Source organism: Carya illinoinensis, chromosome 1, assembly GCF_018687715.1.
Source record: "Carya illinoinensis cultivar Pawnee chromosome 1, C.illinoinensisPawnee_v1, whole genome shotgun sequence".
NCBI lineage: Eukaryota > Viridiplantae > Streptophyta > Magnoliopsida > Fagales > Juglandaceae > Carya > Carya illinoinensis.
Window position 1 is genome coordinate 39,203,901 of NC_056752.1, and position 21,588 is coordinate 39,225,488.

At 33.8% G+C, this 21,588-nt stretch overlaps 2 protein-coding genes across 7 annotated transcripts; both read left to right on the forward strand.

Moving 5' to 3' along the window:
• The first annotated feature begins 9,167 nt into the window (after nucleotides 1–9,167).
• Nucleotides 9,168–16,855, forward strand: LOC122318337 (protein FAR1-RELATED SEQUENCE 11-like). Of its 6 annotated transcripts, none has more exons than XR_006244805.1 (5): nucleotides 9,168–9,397; nucleotides 10,212–11,198; nucleotides 11,817–12,260; nucleotides 12,354–13,291; nucleotides 16,731–16,855. XR_006244805.1 is itself a non-coding variant. In XM_043135621.1 (4 exons), exons 2-4 carry the CDS (start codon nucleotides 10,230–10,232, stop codon nucleotides 13,215–13,217), a joined length of 2,277 nt encoding a protein of 758 aa, XP_042991555.1. In that variant the 5' UTR covers nucleotides 9,168–9,397; nucleotides 10,192–10,229; the 3' UTR covers nucleotides 13,218–14,431. The 6 variants fall into 6 exon arrangements, 3 of the variants coding, with proteins under 3 accessions (XP_042991555.1, XP_042991565.1, XP_042991544.1); XR_006244801.1 differs by lacking the exon at nucleotides 16,731–16,855 and adding an exon at nucleotides 15,270–15,533; XR_006244804.1 differs by lacking the exon at nucleotides 16,731–16,855 and adding an exon at nucleotides 13,666–14,431.
• Nucleotides 16,035–18,055, forward strand: LOC122318360. The gene is made up of 3 exons (XM_043135641.1): nucleotides 16,035–16,650; nucleotides 16,731–16,984; nucleotides 17,408–18,055. Exons 1-3 carry the CDS (start codon nucleotides 16,504–16,506, stop codon nucleotides 17,793–17,795), a joined length of 789 nt encoding a protein of 262 aa, XP_042991575.1. The 5' UTR covers nucleotides 16,035–16,503; the 3' UTR covers nucleotides 17,796–18,055.
• Nucleotides 18,056–21,588: the final 3,533 nt, after the last annotated feature.

Here is a 21,588-nt window from a genome sequence, read left to right on the forward strand (position 1 = left end):
TGTTCCACCCGTAATTCTATTCCAGAAATTTAGATGTACGGTAAATAGTTGCATATATATATATATATATATATACAAACAAGATTAGCTAGGGAGATAATGTTAATCAAATGAACTGAAGCCTTTTATGCTGTTGATAAATTTCAAATGATCACAACGGGAAGACTTTGATCTAAAATTTATGTTTACTGCTATTCTGACCAACTGATGAGCTATTCTGACCAAATATTTATTCCCATCATCGTCAATCACTTCCTTTTCACCAATATCATACATGTCTCTTAGTTTTGTCTTAATGACAATGACCCAATTTGGGTATCTGCCACATAATATACTTGAGACACTTGGAAAAGTAGTGATTTGATCACCGGTGTGTATTAGATCAGAAAAATTTACAAAACTAAAACCAAACTCGTCTTCCTTGAAACCTTTACCCCTAGTAAAGTCTGTTCAATCACATCTAAATAACACATAACGAGATACATCATAATACATAGCCTAAATTATGCTTGTTAATTGGTCATACCACGCAGTGCCATCTTGAGTACACACACTAATACCACAATTTTCAGTTTTCTTCCCATTTGCGTAATTCTTAGTGCAATACTTTGTGCCATTAATGACAACTTGCTTAAATTCTTTGGTAACTTGCATGGAATCTTTAAAATGCATTATGATTTTATGGCCCAATTCATTTCTTCCACCGTCATACATTTTCATCACCTAATATATTATTTTATTAGCATTCATTAAACTGATGAAAACAACGTAAACATAATAAATTATGTGATAGAATATTGAATGGGATATAAATATTACATTGTCTTTAAACCAATTACAAAACTGGTCTTGGTGCCTCTTTTATAGTTCATCATTCGATAAATAATTTCCATAAAGTGTATTGTGCAACCTATATACATACATGGAATCACAAATGTATGTTATGATTACATAAATATAAATAAAATATAATTTAATTAGTACATACTAACAATACAACTCACATGAAGAATTGAATGAAATCAGCAGAGTTGAAAAGAATATAGCAATGTGCCTGAGTCCACAACATAAAATTGTAGCGAACGTCAACAACTTTCCCTTTCGAATCATTCAGGTTTCTAGATGGTCTATTGATTACCGTTTGTGCAGATTCTAGATAACGAGAGCAAAACATTAGTAATTCCTCCAACAAATATCCTTGAGCAATGAAACCTGCTAGCTCAGCTTTGTTACGAACATGAAACTTAAGTTGATGTAAGTACCTGTCACAAAAATTACAAGATGGCCATTAATTTTTTTTAAATATGTTTTTACTATAAAATATTTATGTGTTTTTAACTCAATAACTATGTCATACCTCTCAACGAGATACATCCATCGATAATGAACCGGTCCTCTAAGTTTGCATTCTACAACTAAATGTATAATCAAGTGTACCATAACTATGAAAAATGATGGTGGAAATATTATTTCTAATTGGCATAATATGTAGGGTACTTTAAATTCCAATTAGTCCAAATCTTCAAGGCGCATTATTTTTTAACAAATTTTCCTGAAAAATCCAAATTTCTCAATTAAAGGTTCTATAACCTTCTTAGGTAATGACCCTTGCAATGCAATTGACAAGAGCTATTGCATCGAATTGTCATGACCTTCTTGCCCACTATAGTATACTGTTGAAGTTTAACTCAACGTGAAACATTTGAAACATAACCATTTGGCACTTTCACTTTTTTTTTTTATAACCCTCAACAATTCTTCTTTCTCTTTGTTATTCATTGTGAAAATAGCTAGGGATAAATTTGTCTTGTTTTTAGTTTTGATAATCGGATGAAGTTGTGGCCTCAAATCCATATCTTGTAAGTCAAGGCATGCATTTATACTATCTTTTAATTTTGTATCAATATTTAACAGTATGCTGATAATATTATCCACCACATTTTTTCAATGTGCATCACATTAAGATTATAACGTAATAAATTATCTTTCCAGTAATGCAAATTAAAAAAAAAAAAATGCTACGTTTCTTCCATGAATATTCCTTAATATTAGGGGACCCCACAACTCTATCTCTTTTATGATTTCTTCTATCATTCCATCCTCCATCTTCTAATTGTTCTATAATGTCATCAGATGTTGGCAAAGTAAGTGGAGGGTCAATTTCTCATATACCATCAAATGTTCTTGCCATGGTTCTACACCTATGATTTCTTGGCAAGACTCATTTATGCCCCATATAGGAAAATTTTTTTCCATGTTTCAATCGTCTAGGTCGTATATTACTCATACAATAAGGACATGCTAAACGATCTTTCGTACTCCATCCAGACAAACCACCATGTGCAGGAAAATCATTTATCATCCATATTAAAGCCGCACGCATTGTAGATATATCTCTAGAGCAAACATCAAAGATTGGTACTCCAACCTCTTATAATTCATTTAATTTTGATGATAGAGGTTCTAGATGTACATACATATTCATTGAAGGTGACGATAAGCTCGGTATAATCAATAATGGTATGAAAGTTGATCGTTTCATGCACATCCAAGACGATAAATTGTAAGATACCAAGATAACCAACCAGGTATTATAGGAAATGCTCATATTACCAAAAGGATTAAAGCCATCCGTAGATAAACCAAGCCTAACATTTCAAGGGTTAAAGGCAAACTCATAATGTTATGAATCAAACGTCTTCGAAGCAAAACAATATGTTGGATGCCTTAGTATCCCATCATTTATGCGGCCTATAGCATGCCATTTCATTTGTGAAGAGGTCTTCGACGACATAAAAAGTATTTGCAATCTTGGTTTTAACAAAAACGACGTAATATTTTTGCTGGACTTCTTTTACCTCTTTTAGACCTTTCATTCATAGACTCTTTTTACTTCCACTTTGATGCTTTACATACCACGCATGTTTCTAGACTCTCATTGTCCTTCCAAAATAACATATAACCATTGGAACATAATAAGATCATCTCATTTCTAAGACCTAAATCATTCATGTACTTCTTCACCTCGTACGTATTTTTAGGCAATAATGTTCATGGTGGGAGCAACTCATTCACAAATTCAAGCAGTTCTGTAAATATGTTATTACTCCATCCATTCAAAACACTTTATAGTCCAGAGACGTATGTTAGTACTAAACTTAGTATGTTTTGTGTACCCTTCATATAGTGGCTCATCAGCATTTTTCAATATATTGTAAAATTGATTAACTCTCTCATTAGAATCTTGTCGATTTTCATCTTACGCTCCAGCTTCTCCTACTTCTACACCTATTTCAGGCCCACGTACTTTCAACTATTTCATGATCAAACATAAGCAAAACATCATATAACATGATTGTCATCCTACTGGAGCCTTCATGAGTTTGCTCATTATTGTATTGAGCATTAGTAGCATGCTAAAATATCTCTCATTTTCTCTCCCCATAAGCATACCAAATGGTGTAACATTGGGAATAATTCCATATCTAACCAAATGATTATATACCATGTTGGGCATGAATAGCATACATAATACATATTTTCTACATGGGCAATAAATCGACGAATTTGTAGGACAATTTTCGCATGCAAACTTCAAAAACTCCTTGGCACCATCGACATACTATTTTGTATATCGAGATTTCTTTATCCAACTTTTATCCATAGCTTAACTATAATTGAAATATGAAAATAGAATTGAATGAAAAAGCAAGATCATCAATAACTTAAAATTTAGTATGAAAAATGATATTTAACTTTGAAAAGTAAAGCAAAATAAGGGATAAATTTAAGTATTAAAATTTATGAACTCAAATTAAAATTTTAACATAGTAATTTCATGCAATTTTTGCAAAAAAAAAAATCACTCATTTTTTCGAGATATACCCAGATAAATCCTGGTGAAGAGTTGCAGAAAGGGGTTCCCCATCTTGGGTTTGAGAAAAAAGCTCGCAATTTTGATTGTCATATTGTTTTCTATCTTTGTTTGTGGGCGCTTATTCTTCCTAGACTTATATGCTTATGCTTATTTTGTTTTGGTGTTATCCTCTTGTATTGATCTAATTAAGAAGTTTTTCGAAGAAGGTAAGTTGATCGAGGTTACTTCTAAAAGATAGATAAATCAATTGGCATATTGTGAGTTTCTTCTGATTCAGGCATGTTTCTTCTTTCCTTCATTTGAGTTTGTATATTCTTTTAGTTTCTTTTTATTTTTTTTCTTTTTATTTTTTGATCAGGTGAGACAGCATTCATATTGGATTCAGTAGCCTTTTGAGTTTCTATTCTTTTTTCTAGTATTAGTTTATATATTCTTGCCTTATGGTTTTTCAAATCTATTGATGCTTAAGATTGTTTCCAATGTTTTAGTGGTAAGTCATGTGACTTTTTTAGGACATTCACAATTTATTGAGAATTTTTTTAAAAGTGAAGATTCTAACCTTGAGTATTAGGAACTGGGTGGAACGGGGTTTGATAACTGATTTTATACACATTATTTGAGATTTGGGTTACCTTTGTAGGCATTTAAATTTGATTGAAAAACTAGACACAATATTACATTATATGAAGTGGGTGATTGGAGATGATTCTGTCCTAAAATCAACAATGTTTATGTTGAGATGATGCTCAAGCTATATGTCCAACATCCATGACCTTATTTACCAGCAATAATTAATCATGGTTGGTAAACTTTTGTGACAAAATTTAGACTATTTGCAACTATATATATCGCTGCAAATATTGATTTTTGTATCTAAAAGTAAAATTGCTATAAGAGAGCTTTTGAGATTCGATATTACCATCCACCTTACTGCGAATCTAAATGGATGGAAAAAGTTTTTTGCAACATATGTGCTACTTTTTGCGGCTATTTTAGGCACCGCAAAAAGTGATAGTTCTTGTACTAATTGTAAAGGAGTTTTAATATTGTTATCTATAAATAAATATTAATTTACCAAATTTATAGAGATAAGAAGCAATGGGTAAATTAACAAATTAATAAATATTAATTTACATAGAAAAAACAGTTCATTCATCTAGCACGTACATAATACTATTTCTATGTTATATTAATGGAGATGAAGATAGGTTAGTTAAATACTAGAAACTTTTTTTTAGTTTCAATATAAAATATATTCATATGTAATTGGTTAGAGACGAGAATCTAGTACACCTTAATTAAGGATATGGGTGCCAATCTTTTTCAAATATTCAGAATTGAAAGTTGAACTAAAGTTTTGATGTGATTGGCATGAGTGACCACTTAGCATTAAGGAGTGACAAAAAATGTTACAGTTACACTATCATGTGAGGATTCACGAAGAAGTTTGACCGGCCTTGACAAGATAGATCTATAGTAATTATCTTTTAGTCTATTTTTTCTCTCCATTGATTTAGACAAAAAGTTAAAATACGTGCAAAAGATTAATTTTCTCTTACTAACTAGATATCACTAACACGCAAAAAGGCTAAAAGATAAAAGATACCAAAACAAACAACTTCCACACTGTGCAAAAGCACAATAACAACACAAAATTAAATTAAACCTACTTAAGTACGCAAGTACAAGACTATCTTGTGAATCATGTTGAAGATGTCCAACTCAAACGCTTGAGATCTGGGATTTGGCTAGTGCTTAGCACCAAATGCTCAATGCAACTATGATCATTCCAAGAAAAAATAACCATCCCAAGACAAAAATAACGGCCAATTGATGAGAATCACTAGTAGAAGTCTTCCCTCGTGTTAGTCAATCCAATATTCACCGATAAAGACAAACATTAGCATACTAAGTTATTTCTTTCATTTTTTAATGAGTATAAATTAAGGGCATCCTTATTCGGTTATACCCTAAACATACATTTATTGGTATAAGTAAACCAAATCATAGTAGATAGAGAACTTACAGCAAACTATTGCATTCTATAAGATTGATCCCAATGCCTTCTGTCAAGTTAACAAAAAGAGACCGCTAAAACAAGGTCGTTGATGACTTATGAGAGAGCATCTGTCGGGAAACTAACAAATCTCACTAAGATAGACCACAATTATTTAAAATAATTATCAAAAACTACAGCTTTGACCAAATTCGGAAACATATATCTAGGTGCTTTATCATATTTCGTAGTACTACAAGTTCAGCTAGTCGATTTTTGGGTCATACTTGTACGGTATTTTATCAACATATTTTAATCAATACATTATTCACAGGCATGCAAAGGTTCAAACACAACAACCCAAATTTCAAGTTAAAGTTTTAAAAAACTAATAAACCTATTACAAGCTGATTTATCTAAATATTTAAAAAGAAACAAGTTCAACTTTATATTTATAATTTCTGAGAAAGAGATTCATACCATAAACGATAATTTTGAAATTGAACTATGAGATTTGTGGCAGTAATGCAGTTGTCGAAAAAGCTCTCTAAAGTAATAGACAGATGAAATTCAAAATTGATGCAGTGACTTGAGAACAAAGGACTTGGAAGTGGGTGCACAACGTGATTGATCTATAGCTAAGAATTTGTAATCAAAGAGGACTTCAAGTTACAATGTGATTTTATAAGATTTTGTAACTAAAGTGGACTTCCTAGTTAGAAAAGGTTGTTGAGTTTATTGCTTTTAACTTATCTGATAAGCAAGTAAGTCCCACTACGTGACTCTCTCTCTCTCTCCAAATTTAATTTCCTCACATAAAACAATTCCTAAACAAGTGCCACTAGTACGTATGCGTCTCTCTTGCTTAATTTTTCTCTATTTTGGTTGTATCCCAAGGTGGAAAGTAAGAAAACAGTAATACTTTTTAATGATTTTAAAATATTTGAAGATATTTAAGGCCAAAATAAAATAAAAGAGTGGAACAATTATAAGAGAAAATTTGAAACAATAGGAAAGTGAGATTAACATGAAAAAAGTACAAGAGAAAATTAATTAATCATTTTTTTAAATATATAAATAAAATAGTTTTGAAATACAAATAGAAATTTATGTTAATATCTTTTATCATCACATAAATAATAAATTTTTTATTTTTAATGAATATCAAAACAATTATATATTATTATCAGCCTAACTTAGTAAATGCCGGAAAAACTTCTTATTTACGAATGCATAATTGATAAATTTCTGACATTTTTATAAAAGTCGGCGTAGTTATATATTATTGCCCACATACCAAAGTAAACACTAGGAAAACTTATAATTTACCAGCGTATAAATGATAAATTTTCGGTAGTTTTATAAACGTTGACACTGTTATATATTATTGTCAGCGTAACAATATAAATGTCAGAAAAATATTCATAAAAATTAAGTGTCGATAATAATTTATATTTACTAGCACATATATAAATGCCGATAATTTAAACACCGGCAAATCATGGAGCTAGTGAGTTGAGTGACTTGGTGTGGAGCTACTATATATATAGAGCGAGTTGGATGACTTGGCAAGACAGTCTTGCTTACATCAACTACTCTCAAAACATTTGCTCTCTTAACTCTCCTTTATATATCGACATATGACCATTTAGAATTTCAAAGCAAAGAGTTCTTGTCAACTTTTTAGAAATGATATTTATAATTTTATTGTGTGAAAGTCTAGCACACTTTTAAAAAAAAAAATGAAAAAAAATTGATATCTATGTTGAAAAATTATTTTTTAATTGTAGACTCTATTTTTTTTAAATAAAGTACGCAAAACTTACACATCTATAACTAATCTAACATTATCCTTATGTTTGTCATACCAAGTCCAACCATATATTTGAATTTAAAATTTTGTCATGGGATAAGTTGCAACATTTATGTGCAATTTTTTCATTTGTTTTATTTATGCACATGCCTCAATTAAGTTCCCAAACCTCAATAGGTTTCTTTAACTAGAAGTGATAGGTTGACAATATAATCTTTTAAAAATAAATTTATATGGTGACATAATTTAATGTGAGCCGTTTGATTTATATGGCAATAAAAGAAGTTTTACAACTTGAAATCTCATGTCAATTTATAAATTTATTTTTATAAAAAAATTCTATTTATATTAATACTTTTATTTATATAATCATACTCGATGAAGTATCAGTTATTGAAAATGGTGAAAATATTAAAATTTAAATTTTAAATTCAAATTGAAAATTGGATGATGAGTAAATTTTTTTTGAAAAAAAAAAACTAATAAAATGAGTTTGCCAATCAATACTTTATTATATGTACTTGTAGTAGTGTTCTTCTTATAAAATTTATTTGTAGATGAAATATTTATTTTCTTTTATAAAAACACAAATAAATTAAAAAAATAATGATAAATATAAATCTCAAATGTATAAATATTGCACAAGGCTTTTGTAAAAGTGTGGGCTCTATTAAAAAAAATAAGCTTTTCATGAGTCTATTTTTAATATAAAAAACTTTTATTATTTTTCGAACTGAAAACCCCACGAATGGTATTAGAGTATCTTCATTGACTTGGTCAAATCAAATTTGGCTTAAAAAGCCTTGACATTAGATTGGACAAATTTAAAATAATTTAGACTTTTACTATAGTAGTTGGCTAAATATGGAAGATCACTATTCATTCATCAAATATTAAAAAATTAATTTTTCATTTCAACAAATAAATTAAATTAATTAGAATATAATTAACATTTAACATTTAGAATATAATTATTATTAACATTTAATAATATTTTTTAATATTAATTGAATATAATATAATTATTATTAACATTTAATAATATTTTTTTAATATTAATTTAATTAGAATATAATTATTATTAACATTTAATTGGTAGAATTATTAAATATGATAAAATAAATTAAATAAAAAAATTATTAATTTAATAATATTTTATTATTATATAAAAAATAAATGTTTAATTTAATATGGAGATTAAATTTAGATGAAATAAATAAATATAAAGAAGTATTGATATTTACTAAATTTAAAGGTTAATTTGACTAAATCAATAAAGATATTCTTATGCTTGAGCCTTGGGCCTGCGGCTTGTGTATACAGCGTACAAATTAGGGTATCTTCTAACGTACGCCACATGGGATAGTACATCAGCCAATAACACGAAATTCTCGTGCCAGCTGTCCATTTCGTACGCCACATGCGCACGCAAGCACCACACTCGAAACTATGAGTTCCGCGACGGCACCCGGTCATAACAAAATCCTAGCTCCGATGTGATCCAACGGTTCAAAATCTAAGTGGGCACTCGATAATCTCGTGCATCCGCACGGCGTATGATAGTTTTCCACCCCTGAAAGTGGTTATCGTTCTCCCCAGGATGCGCGTTACTCCTCCCCGCCAGTTCCACAGTTTCGTTCTCTTTCTTTGATTTTCTGGCCCTTTTTTTAACCGTTAAATACACATTTCAGGTTCTCAGATCGAGCTCCAGGTATGTAAATTTATTTTTAAAAGTATGTTTTAAATGGATTTACTTAGAAATGTAGCTCAGTTTTCATTTTTGCGGTTGGTTATTTTTTGTGGGATTTTCCCGAGGTAAAACTTGGAGGGATTCCAGATCTTATATCCATCTTTTCGACCGTTGGAAATGGATGGATTAAGTTTGTGAGATAAGGTGTTTTTTGGGCTTGATCTACTTTTGAGAGACCCATACGAGATCTGTGAGTTTCAAGGGATTCCAATGGGTTGGAGATCACGGCTACATTGAAATTTAGTTTTCAACTAAAGTTCACTGCGTTTATCTGGAGCTTTATTTATGTTATCTGTTTCAACTGGGGCATTTTGACTCCTCTAGGTATGTCAACGTTTGACGTGATTTGTTAGGTTGTTATTCTGGGACATATGCTTTCGAAAGCAATCTTTTCCTATAGCCAGGAGTTTTGCCGTCCTTTTGAAAGTAAATACATTACACTCGCAACATCCCATCTGGGTAATGAGCTATCCGAACACCCATAAATGATGATGGTTCTAAATTTGAAACAACCATGCCTTCCTCATTTCTTTGCTGCCATCAAAGTACGTGGAAACTAGAATATTTGTTCAAAAATTAATACTAAAGAGCATGGCTGTTTTAGTTCTGATACTAAAGAATATTTAGTTCTTTTGCATTGTCTATGTGACTCCGGGCACAACTATCAAATATTTAGGTTGCGTTCCCCTGGGGCGTGTTTTTCTTTGCACATTGTATTCTTGAGTTGCCTTTTTTGTTAAGCCGCTTTGCTCCAGGTTTTTTTTCTCCATTTCAGCCATCTATCAAGGAAATAATGTCAGAAGGAACAAGCGTGGTTATGGAATCTTCTGAAAATGGCACAGATTTATCTCAAGATGATATCGGCACCATAGAGGGAACTCCTGACAACACAATTTTATCACGACAAACATCTGTGAACCTTGTTCCATTTATAGGGCAGAGATTCATTTCCCAAGAAGCCGCTTATGAATTTTATTGCAGTTTTGCAAAACAATGTGGCTTTTCAATTAGACGCCATCGTACTCGAGGCAAGGATGGGGTCGGTCGGGGAGTTACGAGAAGGGATTTTGCTTGCCATCGTGGTGGATATCCACAGATGAAACCATCTGAAGATGGAAAGATGCAGAGAAATCGTAAATCATCACGCTGTGGTTGTCAAGCATATATGCGTATTGTTAAGCGGGCAGATTTTGAAGTCCCTGAGTGGCGTGTTACAGGCTTTAGCAACATCCACAACCACGAACTTCTGAAACCACAAGAAGTACGTCTCCTTCCTGCCTACTGTACCATATCTCCAGATGACAAGATTCGGATTTGCATGTTTGCAAAAGCTGGAATGTCGGTACGGCAAATGTTGAGATTATTGGAGCTAGAGAAAGGTGTTAAGTTGGGATGTCTACCATTTACAGAAATAGACGTCAGAAATCTTTTACAGTCTTTTAGAAATGTTGATAAAGATAGTGATTCTATTGATCTTATTGCAGTGTGTAAGAAACTAAAAGATGAAAATCCTAACTTCAAGTATGACTTCAAAATAGACAGGCATAACAGGCTGGAACATATTGCATGGACTTATGCTTCCTCAGTTCAGTTGTATGAGGCATTTGGAGATGCGATGGTTTTTGATACAACCCACCGTCTGGATGCCTATGATATGCTGTTAGGCATTTGGCTTGGAGTGGACAACCATGGAATGACATGCTTTTTTGGTTGTGTGCTTCTACAGGATGAAAATATGCAGTCCTTTTCCTGGGCACTGAAGGTAAGAAGCTTGTGGGCATATGAAGAACTGCAGAATCATCATCTTTTTTTGCTCTATTACCCATTTTACATGTGAGCCTTCAGTATTTGCTTCGGACATAAACTGCTAACTTTTGAATGGGCTGTGAAATAAACATTTAATGAGCTTTGCCTTAATCTTCCAAATTGTGTTGAACTGATCTTCCAATTTAGTGCGGACTTTTGAATGGGGTGCAAAATACATAATAGATGTCCTTTTTTTTAGGTAATCAAGAATTTTATTCATAAGAAAATGAAGCATAGCCCAAGTACACAAGAAGTATACATTGTGAGAAGTAGCTAACTGGGGTTTAGAACTGAAAGTAGAAAATCATGGACATTTAGTCCATTAAATCAATGACCCTCACCCATAAGAACACAATATAAATCATAAGATTAATTTATGCTCGTTTTTGTCATTTTTGTCTTAAGAGTTTCTAATACAGTGTTTTGCTGATATATGACTATGCTGCATGTGAAGTAACATAAAATAGCATGCGATTCATCACCATAAATAATTTAACCAGATTTCTGTTATTCTATCTTTCTGAAGTTCTTGGTGAGTATAAGTTCATTTATGTTATATGATTGCTTTATACAGACATTTTTGGGCTTCATGAAAAGAAAGGCTCCACAGACAATATTAACTGACCATAACATGTGGCTAAAAGAGGCTATTTCTATTGAAATGCCTGAAACCAAGCATGCCTTTTGCATTTGGCACATCGTTGCAAAGTTTTCGGATTGGTTTTCAGTACTGCTTGGATCACGTTATGATGATTGGAAAGCTGAGTTTTATCGGCTCTATAACCTGGAATCGGTGGAAGATTTTGAACTGGGGTGGAGGGAAATGGTGAATAAATATGGACTCAATGCAAATAAGCACATTGTCAGTTTGTTTGCATTACGGACAGTTTGGGCTTTATCATTCTTGCGACGGTACTTCTTTGCAGGAATAATGAGTACATGTCAGTCAGAGTCGATTAATGCTTTCATCCAACGGGTTTTGAGTGCGCAGTCTCAGCTGGACCGTTTTGTAGAGCAAGTATGTGTCCTTTATTTCATGTCCAACCACTCTTTATTTATTTTATATGCATAATTGATCAACCTGTTTTGCAATCACTATTTATTTCCTCAGGTAGCTGAAATCGTTGATTTTAATGACCGGGTTGGAGCAAAGGAAAAAATGCAATGGAAACTGCAGAAAATGATCCTCAAAACAGGTTCACCAATTGAATCCCATGCTGCCACTCTTCTTAGTCCCTATGCCTTTGGTAAACTCCAAGACGAGCTTGTGTTGGCACCGCAGTATGCATCTCTTCCAGTTGATGAAGGTTGTTTCCAAGTCAGACACCATACTCAGATGGATGGAGGGTGCAAAGTGATTTGGGCTCCTTGTCAAGGGCATATCAGCTGTAGCTGCCATCAGTTTGAGTTTTCAGGCATCCTTTGCAGACATGTTCTACGTGTCCTGTCAACTAATAACTGTTTTCACATTCCAGATCAATATCTACCCACCCGTTGGCGCGGTGTCAATTCCTCTTCTACCAACCCCTTCCAGACTGCAACTACAAGAGAGCATTCTGACAAAATTCAGTTATTAGAGTCCATGGCTTCAACACTCATAACAGAATCAATTGAAATGGAGGAACGACTTGATGTTGCCTGTGAGCAAATTGCCATAGCGTTATCACGTGTTAAAGAACTTTCTAGGTCAACACATGGTATGAATGAGATTTCCTATAATTGTCCATCTGACTCATTGATCCTACCAGAGGTGGAAGATGCTGATGGAATTGTTCGGAGTTTTACGATTGGTCATCCTCATGATTCGATCACTTTAGGAAAGATTAAAGAGAGAAGGCCAAAAGATGGAACCGAGATTACCAGAAAACGAAGGAACTGTTCAGGGCCTTGCTGTGGGCATTTTGGACATGATGGATCTGCTTGTTCAATAATGGGAGATGACGATTTGCATGGAGATGCACTCGGGTACTTGTAATGCATCACTGCAAACGGTATTTATTATGTAGAAAGAATCGTGTCACCTATCTCGGCATCCATCACCTTTGCAAGGTACTTTTTTTCATCTCTCTCTCTCTCTCTCTCCATTCAAGATTCGCTGATACAAAAAAATTTTCCCTACTAAAGATCTGCACTACATTGTAATTACATTGATAAACCTTCAGGTTAAGGTTTAACTTGACATTCCCGATATGTTGAATTTCAAAGGCAAGAAAAAATGACACTGGTAACATGTTGAGTTCATACAGAAAGTGAACCCCGTCAAAATCATCTGTTTTAGGCTTGTACCTATAATAGATCTTACCATATTAAAGTTCAGTGTTGAAAGTGGTAGACGTATTCTCTCGCTAGTTCCCTTTGATCTCTGTTTAGCTTATCCACTGTTGTGCACCATTGACCTTAACCTTGCTTTGCTTGGAATTTAGGAACCAAGAATCTGCTGGTTCAGAATGTATGAGAAGACGTAAATCCTGTGTATATCTTCAAATTATTGCAGATTAGACAATTTGCTTATGTTTTGATTTAATATATGTCTAATCTCTTGTTTGAGCATAATTAACGACTTCACAGCTTTGGCATCCCATGTTTGCTTCTGATTCTCAATTCCATGTGAGGTTTTTAAATGGTAAGCACATTTGGTCTAGTTCGGGTGAATGGGACAGAGGTGGCTTTTTTTCTTAGGACTTGAAAAATGGGATTGAGATATATGAATACAACGCCGTTGAGATATAAAAATGGGATTTAACTACTTGGGTTTTATTTTTGTCCATGTTTCCTTCTAAGTTATGTCATTATTATTGGTAATATCAAATGCTGTAAATCATAAACACAACATATCTTCAACTGATGCAATCCATGTTAGAACTTAGGGACACTTGATTGAAATTATACCAACTTACGATATTCAATTGGGAAGCATATAATTTGCAGTTCCTTTCTAAAACCTTCCAAACTTCACGCTGCATTTGAGGCTTTGAGCCATCGAATATGGTTCTGCCTGTTGTTTCTCAGATCAAGTTGATAAAATATATCTTTATTGACGGTATACCTGGTTTATTATATACATGTAAAGTTCCCACACTTCATCACTTTCTACATCACAACATTACAAGGATCACACTTTTGCATTTGTGGTCTTTGACTCCAAGACAGATTTTTTTTTTTTTTTGGTTAAATCAAAACGGTGCAACACTACTACCCCTCTACTCAGCTGAATCTTCACCCAAAGAAACCTTGCTTAGCCTGCTAGGCAGCAATCTGGCACCGCTATTTGTAACTTTTCTGCCCCCAACCCGACGATTGTGCGACCCATATAGTGCTCTCTGCGCTAGTGCTTTCCCCAAATTGGAGTTGGCTGTGCCTTTCGTGTCAGGCTTTTTATCTATTGTAGTCGCTTGGTTGCTGCTGGTGCGGGCATCAAGATCACTGCCATTGGCATTGGCCTTCTCAGAAGCCATTTTTTTTTTTTTTTTTTCTAGTTGAAGAAGTAAGGAGGAAGGAACTCTGAGATGAAAGGCTGTATGGCAAGTATGCAATCTTTATATTACTAACGGAATATTTTAGGAACAAGTGGGGTGAGAAGAAGAGCCACCTTTGTGGGGTGCAGGAAGAATTCTCTAAGAAATTCTCACTCTTGGAATAAGTTTGTGCTGTCTTGTCTATTTGGAAACCAAAGGTGCACCCGGGCAGCTTTTATTACGTCTTGGTTCTAAAGATTGCTATTTACTCGTGTGTCTGGCGTCTGTTCAGTTTCCTGTGCAGATTGGATGCAGCTGGATGAGAACATGTGGCCACGTGTTTTGTTTTGGGACACATGTTGGCATCTCACAGTGTCCTATTTGCACAGGAAACTGAACAGAAGCCAGAACCGTCATCCTATTAGATTTGTGGAAATCTTTACACTTGTAAAATTGATGCAATATGATCGAAGCTGCACAGTCTCCACTGTCTTTAACTTCATTTTCTTAGGTTTGAACTTTGAACTAATCTGAAAAGGCATATACTGAAATAATTTCTTTTGTTTGGGCAGGAGAGAGGAGGTTGTGGGGGTGGGGGATTTTGTATGAGGCGATAAGCGTCGATGGTGCGATCTTTTCTAGATTCTATCTTTTGAAAGCATCATATTGGTCAATACCTGAGCAGGTTGAGCTGAAGTCCACTAAATATATGCATATTATATGGCTTTGTGCATAACCAATTTAACAGGATACTGACAAGCACTTTCAAAAGCCCAAAAAAGGACCTTAGAAATGGGGATGTTTTTTTTTTTTTTTTTTTAATACATTGAGAGGGGGGTTTCGTACAAGGTTTTAAAAACCGTTCCGTTCCGGCCGGAATGGCCGGAATTTTTCGTGCCGGAACAGTGACCGGAACCGGATAGGTGTCTATTCCGTTCCGGGTCAAATTCCGGCCGTTCCGGTCAATTCCGGCCGGAATTCCGGTATTCCGGCCGGAATAGTAATTCCGGTCCAAAAAAAAAAAAAAAAAAAAAAAAGAAAGAAAAAAACTCTCTTGTAAATAAGTTGAAAAATAATGAATAAAATTGTACTTTTAGAATTCAAATACCTTTTTCCGTGCACTAGAAGTATTGTTACTTTTAATAATCTGTCTATTCTTTAATTTTTTTTCCTTTATTTTTGTGTCTTAACTCAAGTTTATGATTTTTTTCAATATATATTCATTTTATAAATCTTTAATTCTTCTATATATATATACATATACATATCACACACTTACATATATATGTATTTATTTGATTAATTGTTAGTTTATATATACATATAAATATTTATATATAATATATAATTAATCCTGAAACGGTACACCGAAACGTACCGGTACCGAAATATTCCGTTCCAGTGCCTCGACCGGAATGGTCTCCGGAACGGATTTCAAAACTTTGGTTTCGTACCCAAGATCTCTATTTTGGAGGAGGTTACGTTAATCAAGCCACAGGCCTTTGAAATGGGGATGTTAATTGCACGCGAATATCCAATTCATGATCAACAAAATTCCACCAAACAAAACTTGGTGCCTTGTCTTTAACGAGCACAATACGTTTAAAGCATTATGTTTAGGACCGGCAATCGTCTTTGTGCGGATACTTAACATTAAAGCTCAGGACCTGCGAATCTTTAGCCTTAAAGCAACCTTTCTTCCAAGCTATTCTACAATTCTCTCTCTTTTGTCACTAAAAAGCTCAAACCCCATGTCGCCTTTCTTCTTGAGGCTGCATGATCTGTGGCTCTTTTGGACTTTAGAGAATGGCCATCACGCATTCCGACCTCGAACCAAGCCACAGAAGCACCGAGTTTGGTAGCAAAACCTGGGCGTTCCTCGTAGTATTGATCAGTCTCTGTGGCCTATTTTGCTTCATTCTTTGTCTCATAGCAGAAGCCTTGCGTTCTGAGGTACATCGTAGACCAATATTATAGCCAACCAGACATTATTGATGTCATGAAATTAATACTTTTGTTGGGTTTTATTATAGGTCACTTGGGTGGGAACCGGTAATAAAGGAAGCGAAGGGAAATATGAATGTGTGTACAGTGGCAGTGGGAAAATACCATTGTTTTGTGCTGCTGCTGCATTTGTTGGACTAGCTGTTGCCATGGTGGTGGAACACACCTACATGTTGATTGCGGTTACAATATCGCCACCTTCGGCTCTGGTTACTTGGGACCCTGACTCTGCTCCTGTCAAGTCTCTAACATGGCTAGCCGGATTTTTCTTTGTTTCAACTTGGTAATGAGTCATTTCGATTATCTCGTCTTGCTTTTATTATGTTAAACATTCTCGCTTTCCGACTTGGCTTTTCAACTGATGTGCATTTCTGCATTTTCCATTTCTGAAGACTCAAATATTCATCCAAGTGGCCGAATTTCAAGATCAATTTTTCTAGCTTTTGTGAGCATAAATATTGTACTTCCACCTTTCTAAAGCTTCTCTAACATCTGCAGAATTTATTGAAATGTTCTTTAGGATTTGGAATATCAACTGTAGAATATAGGGAAACTATTAAAGAGAGCCAATAATGAAATCCATTGCATAAACTGTCAAACGTGATTTGAAAAATATCAAATATCATACTTAGAAAAAAAAGTTAGTGGGGGGGGGTGAAGAACAATATCAAACCCCACTAACACAACTTTCTCTGGGTTCTTGCAGGATCTGCTTTTCCATAGCAGAGATTTTGCTATTGATTGGGTTAAGCGTAGAGTCAGGCCATCTTAAGAATTGGAACACGCCAAGACCAAGTTGCCTTATCATTCGAGAAGGCTTGTTCTCTGCAGCTGGAGTGTTCTCCTTAACTACAGTCTTCCTCGCTGCTGGTTTATACTTGACAGCACTGCGTGCAGAAAGAATATCTCGAGAGCTGGAGAGCGTGCGGCGTGAAATGGTAGAGAGATCCATCCTCTATGCGTCTCCACCAAGTTCGCCCCCACATCACATGGCAACCATGACAAGAGAGAACCCCATCACCGCAGAGAACCATACTCAGCCACCATTGTTTGTATTTCCACAAGCATTGAGCAAGAACTCAAATGCAGTGTGACGCAAGCCAAGGATAGATTGTTTGTGACTCTAGCTAAGCTGAAGGCACAAGTGACGTCTCCATTGATCTGCGCAAGTAAAATGGAGAAGCTATATATTGTTCATTTTCATGAAATTATCATTCATTTATTTTTTTCATTTTAACCTTCTACAAGTCTTCAAGAGAAACATATCGAGATGTGAATATATTGTTATTTTACGCCAAACCCATTATTCTGCTACATCAATTAATAAAAAAAAGTATTTTATTTTGATTTTTAATAATTATAATAGATCTCGCAGTGTTACCAACTTCCAAAAAAGAACCATTAGTTGTAAATTACATATAGAATGATAGAAAAGGTTAGGAAAAAGGATACCCAAAACCAAAAGGCTCTAACTCCTTAAAGGTGAAAATTTAAGTTGTGAAGGCGGAATTTTTTCAGGAAATACTTTATTTAGTCACAAAGTAATTATATAAAAATAATTTCACAGATATAATTCGTTAGATTGTAAAGTTATTTTTATTGTAAAGTAGATCTAAGAGATCAGATGAAATCATGTTAGTTTGTGAAATTATTTTATGTAATTATTTTGTGGATATAATAGTACTCTTTGAAGTTTGTAGGGATAAAGCTGGCTTTGTAATTTTATATTTGACAAGTGAAATTTGAGAGGTAATAAGCGAAACATATTGATAGTTCAAGAAATAGATTAAAATTTTTGACCAAGTAGGATACGAGACGGAAATAAGTGATATCTTAATAAATAAACTTACAAATTGACATCATCCTAATACCTTATCTTTTGGGGAATCCAAAGAACATGTTATTTTGACAAATATATGAGACTTCCTCCCATGATTGGTTGAGCTAAGAGGGAGGCTTTTCGGACATTAAACATAAGGTGTGGATGAAACTAAAAACTAGAAAGAAAAGCTATTGTTACAAGGGGGAAGGAAGTCCTCATTAAGGCAGTGGCTCTCTCGGTTCCAACCTTCTCCATGGACAGATTATTGGGTCCTAGGTGTTAGGCCAGCAAGCCATGAAAGAGGAGGATTAGCCCTTCCTTCTTCAATTTCTGTAGTTTCCCCACCTCATCGATCCAAATACCAAGTTATGGGATATGCCAAAAATGAGGAGTTTGTTTCCTCCTTAAATAGTGGTTGAGATTAAGGGTGTAACTGATCCGATTTTGTATAATTCAATAATCGATTCCATACCAGTTACCATTTTAAACTGGTACTTCCGATTCCAGTTCAGTTTTTAGTATTAATCAAATGTCAATTTCATAAAAAATCACTATAAATAACATATAATCAAACAAATTATAAAATGTTCATATTTAAGATCAATATTTTATGTTATAAATTATAATATAAAATTATTTGATATATGATATATAATTATATCTAAAAAACTTCATATATAATTATATATATTATATAATATAAAATTTTAATTTATATATATATATATTTTCCAACAGATTTAGTTTGGTCTTGAAAACTATGAAATCAAAACCAGACTGGATCCAACCAATTTTCATAGTATAGGAACCAGACTGGACTAGTTCAAAATCAGGCCAACTGGTCCTGGTCGATTTTCTGGTTTAAACTTTCATCCCTAGCAGAGATAACCAAACTGCAGGTAAGTACAGAGGCCCACGAGGATAAGATGATATTGGGGGGGGGGGGGGGGGGGGGGGGACCAGGATGGCATGTACAATATGAAATCAACTTACAGATATATCGTAAGTTAAGCATAAGAATAAAGAGGTGGGGAATGTCCAGCTGCCAGTAGCCAAAAAATGGTTTAAAAAGGCATTTGGAACATGTAGATCCCTCATACAATAAAAATTTGCACGTGGTGAGCTTGTAAGGAGAGCCTTCCAACCAGGATAAACTTGAAGAGTATACAGGTCCTCTCCAATTTTGTCACCTCTAAACACATCACATGCCTTGGTGATGTGCCCTCAACTTCAGGCAGTCTGGAGTAGCTTGCCTAGGTTGGTGGATTTGGGAGTTCTTGACACTAGCAGCTGCTTCATTGATATGGTCTTCCAAATCTGCTTTAAAGAGGACATGGAACTGTTTGTGATGACAGTTTGGAGTTTCTAGTTCAAGAGAAACTAGTGGTTCCATGAGGGGAAATTTCTGTCTCCAACATAGTCTCTAGAACATGCTTGGTCCTTGCTTAGTGCGCACCAAAATGTCTCGAGAGTGGGAAGGAGTGTAGTGGAGCATATGGTGAGTTGGTGCAAACCTCCTCCAAGGGTTTCAAAGCTGAATATCGATGGGGCCATCTTCCCGAATCAACACAAAGCAAGGGTGGGAATTAGTCTAAGAGACGATACAGACACTATACCGTTGGCAACTAGCATGAAGGAATCTGAGGTGAATGATCCAATTGAGATAGAGTTGGTGGCTATGTTGAGAGGCCTCCAATTATGTCTCTCGATGGGCATTGAGGACCTAATGCTGGAGAGTGATTTCCTCTTTTATGGTAAACCAGCTGAACAAGACACGGACTCGTGGCCGTTACTTGGGAGCATCATTTAGGAGACTAAGGTTCTGCTTGGTCACTGAGATTTTTCAGATAAAAATTTTAAGTTTTAAGATTAAATATTAAAATATTATATTTTAATATTATTATTGTATTGAGATTTGAAAAAATTAAATTATTTATTATATTTTATATGAAGATTTGAAAAAATTATAATGATGAGATGAAAATTTTATATTTGAGATAAAAATTTCATATAGCCAAACACTACCTAAGCATCTCCTCACAAGGTTTAGAAGCTGCACTGTGCGACATATTAGTTGAATGGGTAATTCGGCAGTTCACAGGTCAGCAAGGTATGCGTGGCATATCCAATATGTATCAATGTGGTCGGGCTCTTGTTCAGATTTTGTGAAAGAAGTTATATGGGTGGACAATGCTTTTGTAACCAATCTATTGTTTTAATGAAAGCTGTTTCTGTTATTTATTAATAAAAAAAAAACCTTAAATTCTTCCATCCATCCTCGCGGAACTAGCTTAGTTAGGTCTATTTCCAACGAGTCAACTATCATTCCAACTCTCATAATTGGTCAACAATTCAATGTTGCTATGTATCACGTATCTAGTGGAACCACGCAAATATATGTACCGGTAACGTATTTTTTATTATAAATTTGTCATCTTCAAGTTTGCTTGACACAGTTTAAATTGTTTTTTATATGAGTAGTAGCCCGAGGATCCACTGAGAAGGCAAAAAAATTTTATTTTTATTTTTTCTAATTTGTTTTCATTCCCTTTTTTGATATTTTTAAATATTTTAAAAAAATTTGCAACATCATTAAAAAAATACTTCATTACTCACTAAGTTAAAAAAATAAAAATACACACTCGGGAAAAATGCTCGGGAGCCATTAACATTCCAAGCATTTCTCTTTATATATATATATATATATATTATATATCAAGTACTTCAATAAAAATAATCTAAGGTTTCGTTTAATTACACAGATGATATGAGATAAAAGTTAAAAATTGAATAAATATTATTATAATATTATTTTTTAATATTATTTTTATTTTTACATTTAAAAAAGTTGAATTATTTATTATATTTTATATAAAATTTTAAAAAAATTATAATTATTATATAAGATAAGATCATGTAACCAAACCAGGCCTAAAATAGATCGGTATGCTAAAGAATAGAAAAATTCAAATGAAGAACATTTTTCATATCCACACACAAGTAAAAATCGTGAATTTGAAAACCTTTTGCATGAAAAAGAAATTATCAATATTATGATCTTCTAT